The sequence below is a fragment of the Protomyctophum parallelum genome (genome assembly GCF_964188405.1).
Source record: "Protomyctophum parallelum genome assembly, chromosome: 15".
Taxonomy (NCBI): domain Eukaryota; kingdom Metazoa; phylum Chordata; class Actinopteri; order Myctophiformes; family Myctophidae; genus Protomyctophum; species Protomyctophum parallelum.
The window spans coordinates 9072473-9078472 of NC_139710.1; the positions used below are offsets into that span (position 1 = coordinate 9072473).

Below are 6000 nucleotides of genomic sequence, written 5' to 3' on the forward strand. Positions count from 1 at the left end.
TTGGGGAAATGAGAAGTCATAAAACCAGTTTATTATTTCTTTACCTTTATTCATCTGTTTGCATATTCTCAACAGTTTATACATAGCACAGTCATCTTTGTCCTAGCATTACAGACAGGAGAGTGAAACGTTGCAGTTCAGCCATCAGCAGAAACCGCAATAAGGTGCGCAGCGAGCAAGTTCAAGTCTTTCTTACCTCTATATCTGTAAATATAATATAGACATTTAGATATCAATAAATATACATTTATATATTATATATTCATTTGTCACAATCTTTAGCTTGATTTTTTTTTTTTTTACATCTTCTACCCTCAAGGGCATGTCGGTACAAACCCCTGCGGTCCCATTGGGATTCTATTTAAATGCACTTGTAATTATTAAGGGCAGTAGTCAACATTCAGATAAGAGTTTTAGAGCATTCTGCATTCATACAGTCATACATCAGAAGCATCATAGGGGTGTGTAATGGCCATACCTGTGTGCTGTGTGGGGGTAGTAGTATTTGCTAGAGAATCACTATTGCTTACATACATACTGTCAATCATGTCACCCACTTTGCTTTTGCTTTGCTTTGGACATCTGCTGTCCTGCCCCCCCCCCCTTAAAGTTCTTTGGTGTCTCAACCTCCTCCTGTCTTCAAACCCTGGAAATGGTCACAGCTTTTGTAGTCTCACTTCTTGACCTTCTCATCCTTACTCTCCTTGGCCTCTGTGCCGGAGGACTTCTCCTTGCTGTCAGCCTTCTCCTTTTTCTCCTCTGGTTTCTTCTCCTCTTTCTTGGTCTCCTTCTCGGCCTCTGCTTTAGGGGCAGCCTTCACTTCCGATTTGTCCTCTGTTTTTGGTGGGGACGGCTTCTCGTCCTTGGCAGGGGCGGGACTGTCTTTAGGGGCAGACTTGTCTTCTGCAGGCTTGCTGGGAGCATCAGGTTTAGGATCGTCTGCCTTCTTTGGGGATTCCTCCTCCTTCTTCACATCAGTTTTTTCCGGCTTACTCTCAGGCTCCTTGTCTTTGGGCTCCTGCTTCTTCTCCTCCTTCACAGGGGCAGCAGGCTCAACTTTCTCCTCCTCCTTTGGTGTATCTTTTGCAGCCTTTTCCTTGACTGGGGACTTTGGTTCCGGGGTTTTGGGAAGAGGGGATTTGGGAGGGGGAGATTTGGATTCAGGGGATTTGCTGGTTGGGGACTTTGACACTGGCGACTTGGCTGCAGGTGATTTTGCTGGTGGTGATTTCGGAGCTGGGGACTTGGATGCAGGGGATTTGACAGCAGGGGACTTGGCAGGGGATTTTGGCATCGGTGATTTAGATGGTGGTGATTTAGATTGAGGTGATTTAGATGGTGGTGATTTAGATTGAGGTGATTTAGATTCGGGTGATTTGACAGTAGGAGATTTGGGCTGAGGGGTTTTGCTGGGAGATTTGGATGGAGGAGAAGCAGCCTTTGCAGGAGACTTCTCATCTTCCTCACCCGCCTCCTCTTCCTCACCCTTTTCTCCCTCTTCCTCTCCCTTTTCCTCCTCTTCCTCTCCCTCTTCCCCTTTGTCATCCTCATCTTCCTCACCATCTCCCTCCTTCTCCTCTTCTTTGGTTTCCTCGCCCTGCTCTTCTTCCTCCTCAGCTTCATCACCTTCCTCTCTCTCCTCTTCTTCGTCGGCCTCCTCTGTCACCTCAGTGACCTGGGTCTCATCTGTCTGCTCCTCCACAATGACTGTATCAGAGATCTCATCTCCCTTCAAGTGGCCAGGGATCCTGCTTTCGAGGAAGGAGTATGGGCCGCCTCCTGACACAAATCGGTTCTCCTCTCCCTCCAGTAGCTTCCTGTTTGTAACAACACAAGATAATATAGAACATGCTGTAATATCTTCAACACAGCCCAATTTTACGTTTTAAATGTGACGCTCTGTCATCTATAGCACTTGAAATACAATGACATTAAAATCCAAAAAGATATCTGGCCAACCTGTAAGCTGCGATCTCAATATCTAGAGCCATCTTCACATTCAGGAGCTCCTGGTAGTCCCTAAGCTGACTGGCCATCTCCCACTTGGTGCTCTTCAGCTCAGAGTCCAGCTGATGGATGGTCTCCTGTGAAATGTAAAACACGTGCACATATTCTGTCAAAAATGGAATCAGAGTCAAGATGACCTTCCAGTCAAGAGACCAGCAGGTGAGGATAGCTATACTGACTACAGCAGGAGATTAGCCTTGGTCCCAGGCTTACTCGGGAGATGGATGTGCCCAGAACCTGTTCGAGTCAACGTCAGGACCGCCAAATTGATTTGGACCCCCCATCTGAATATGAAAACAGTTTGAAGTGTATTGTCCCCCATACAAAACTGTGTTGTGTGCCATTTCTTTTTTTGTACGAAACTTTAAGATCTTGTTGACTGAGACAGTGAGACGGCAGGTCTACAAGCTCACTGCTTCACACCTCGAATGGTATTGTGTGTGTGCAGAGATCACTCTTGCCCTCCAACATTCAGAATTTTAACCCATTCTGACCGGGCACCCATTTGGGTGTTGGCATCATGTTATGCTTTAGCTATTGAAAAATAGCAGATCTACAAGCTCATATCGCGCCACCGAGTGGCGCGATACGAGCTTGTAGGTCTGCTATTTTTTGAAAAATCGAAGAACGACTGACATTTTTTTAGAATCTGATCTCAGGTCAGAATGGGTTTAATCAGACCAGTGTGACAATAGAGAGTGGAGTGTGGTGTGCTGACACACGTGCCTGCAGTGAGTTGAGATCTCCATGGTGCCTGTCCTCGCTCTCCATGCGTTGCCTCTCATATGAGTCCTTGGTGCCGCGGAGAGTCTCCAGCTCGATGGTGCGGCTCTGGAGCTGACGGCGGTACTCTGAGATCTCGTCCTGGGAGCCACGGATTGCATCGTGGTTGGTCCTCGCCGCTTCTGACAGATGCTCCATGCGCACTGCATGGGGTACACACAGGCACGCAAAAACAATGTGTTAGAGGTAAAGTGTTTGGGAGATTGTGTGACTGTGTATACTAGCCCATTCTGACCTGAGATCAGATTCATACGAGATTTTCGCCGGACACACACTGGTCCTGATGAACCCATTCTGACCTGAGATCAGATTCTAGAAATGTCAGTCGCTCTTCGATTTTTCAAAAATAGCAGACCTACAAGCTCGTATCGCGCCACTCGGTGGCGCGATATGAGCTTGTAGATCTGCTATTTTTCAATAGCTAAAGCATAACATGATGCTGACACCAAAATGGGTGCCCGGTCAGAATGGGCTAGTATACATCTGAGAAGTTTGGATAGACACTCGTGAAATGCTGTCTGTTTTGCATATTGTGTGACACAATTCAACGTCCAGGCAGACTGCTCTTCAGACTATGGCTTTGTGCGTATAGCAGACATTTAATGTCAACTCATTTGACCTGCACTGCTAGTAACTACTATAGAAGCCTTAAAGTAACCTTGAAAGTATCCATCTGTCAGTCTGACTCAGCTCCTGTCCAACAAGCAGAGTCACTGCTGCAGTCAGCTTGACGGCAAAGAGGGAAGGTCATTTGGTTTTCACCTTTTATTAAGGGATATAGATTCAGCATTGTACTGTAAGGCTAAAGTATAGTGGATGCATAGTCCTGAGAACGTCTGCACTGCATAGACATTGTTTTGGGTGAAGATGCTGTGTCATGCAGTCTCACCTGACTCACCATAACCTTGCTTTAAGCATAATATTATACATGCATCTGGCTCTACATATTTTAAGTGACCTTGGATACACTCCCATCACAATAACATATCGGTCCAAGTGAAAATAGATTGAAAACAATCTATTTAACAATCTTTCTCTGTCTTTCAACATCAAATAATGATCTAATCTGTTATTTGTACGATCCAAATACAAGGGAAAAACCCCAAAACTAGAACCATCGCAGCTGGCAGCATGTAACTTAATTATCCTCCCTGGCACTGCATGCGTATCATCAGACCCCTGCAATGCATATTTCTAGCAAAAGATGATTATCCTGCTGCTGGCAATGATGTAGCACAATTATTATGCATAGAACTGCATGCAGAAAATTGGCAGGGCTGTTATAGCCTAGTTATACTATAACAGATGGCTAGATTCCTTTAGATCTTTATTTTAACCTATATTTTGTTTAATTGTCATTGTCTTTCTATACGATTTTTTTATATTTATATATATATATATATATATATATATATACACACACACACACACATATTTACAAATATATATATATATATATATATAATTTGTCATGACTCTGTTATTGAGGTATTGTTTACAGTCACAAAGTATCGTTTCTTCTTAGAATCTCATTCTCTTCTGTAGCCTATAGTGAGATTATACACTGCAAAATCCTGTGCATTTATCCATTTGTAACTGTGTAATTGATATAGTTACATTTTGTACACTGGTACAGTTAACTCATACTTATTTAATAGGCCATAGTGCTCGTGGTTAATAACTAATAAGTGGCTTGTTATGCCCGTGTGTTACCTTTAAACCACTCCTCGGTCTGCACTGCGCTCTTGCTGGCATGAGTGTCCAGCTGGGAGCGGATCTCCCGCAGTGCGCTCGTGACGTCCGCCTTGTGCGAGTCCCGCACCTCGAAGTTCACCTGCGCGCCCTGAATCTGCGCGAGGAGCTCGGCCACCTCCTCCTCGTGGTTCTTCTTGAGAAACGCGGCTTCGTCCTCCAGCGCGCGCAGCTTCTTGTCCAGCTCGCAGCGCGTGAGCTGGCACTCGTCCACGTACTTGTTCATGGACCGCGCGGCGGCGTCGGTCTCCTCGCGGTTGCGAGCCTCGTCCTCGAGCCTGCCCCGCAGGTGCTGGATGTCCTCCTGCAGGTGCTCGTGCTCCAGGAGCGTGCGCGCCTTCTCGCCGGTCAGCTGCTGCATCAGACCCCGCAGGTCGCCCAGCTCGCGCTCGTAGTGCTCGCCGACCGACGCGCGTCCCGCCTGGCTCTGTCGCAGAGCGGCCGCCTCCGCCTCCAGGTTCCTGTTGTGCATCTCTAGGTTACGGACCTTGTCGATGTAGCCGGCGAAGCGGTCGTTCAGAGTCTGCAGGATCTCCTTCTCGTTCCTCCGCATGTCTCCGCTGTAGCTCTCCAGGCCGTCCTGGAGCTGCAGGGGCTGCTGCTGGCTGTAGGTGGGGCGGCGGCGCTGCTGCTGAGAGTGGAAGCCACTGGAGGAGACCGATGCCGGCCGAGCCTTGCGGTACGACGCACTTTGGCCATAGTAGTGGTGGTGGTCCATCGAGAAACTCATCTTGGCTGGACCGAAGGATGCTCACTCACTGCAGCAGGAGGAGAGTGCCGCGTTTATATAGGCGAGGGGGGGAAAGCGCACGACTCAGCACTGTGACGCGCTCTGTACACAGTAAAAACGTCGGTGTTTATTTTAAATGGACCATTAAGGGTGCATTTGGCAGGTTACATAGTTTCAAATGGATACATTAACATAGAGAATTTCACTGTGTATTTCAAACGACTTAATCAGAATATTGTCAGTGGCCCAAAGTGCATGTGTACTTTTTTTATTGAAATTAGTGATGGTTGAGGCCATGCAGGGATGTTTGTGTGCAGCGAAGTTCAAGGGATGAAATCTAATTATTATATTTGTAGTGAAACTGTTTTCATATCCTGAGCAGCATCAAACTTTTACTTTTACCTTCTTTCTTTCTTTCTTTCTTTTTTTCTTCAGAAATCTACTATATGTTAACTCTGGGACAGAGCTTGACTTGCATGTAGTGAACTTTTTGTTTATTTAATTGTCCATCCAAACAAGATAAATCATTCATGACCCAAATGACTTAAATATTTTAAACTCAATGTATTTTTTTTTGCACAGGTCTGCTTATAGATTATGTGAGGCAGGCGTGTGGGTGTGCACTGTGTTCTGCTGATGCGCTCTGTAGCTACTGCTGCAGTGTGAGATTGCAGATCCACGCTAAGCCATCTGGGACCCACACACCTGCTGGCTCATTGACAGAGTCT

General features: G+C 46.3%; 1 protein-coding gene across 1 annotated transcript; it reads right to left on the bottom strand.

Moving 5' to 3' along the window:
* Positions 1-175: 175 nt before the first annotated feature.
* LOC310871528 (uncharacterized protein) lies at positions 176-5272 on the bottom strand (the record flags this gene model as incomplete). Its single annotated transcript, XM_083783100.1, has 4 exons — positions 176-1817; positions 1960-2084; positions 2734-2933; positions 4504-5272. The coding sequence occupies 4 exons, from the start codon at positions 5270-5272 to the stop codon at positions 674-676; spliced, it is 2238 nt and encodes a 745-aa protein (XP_083639226.1). The 3' UTR covers positions 176-673.
* Between the last annotated feature and the right edge of the window lie 728 nt (positions 5273-6000).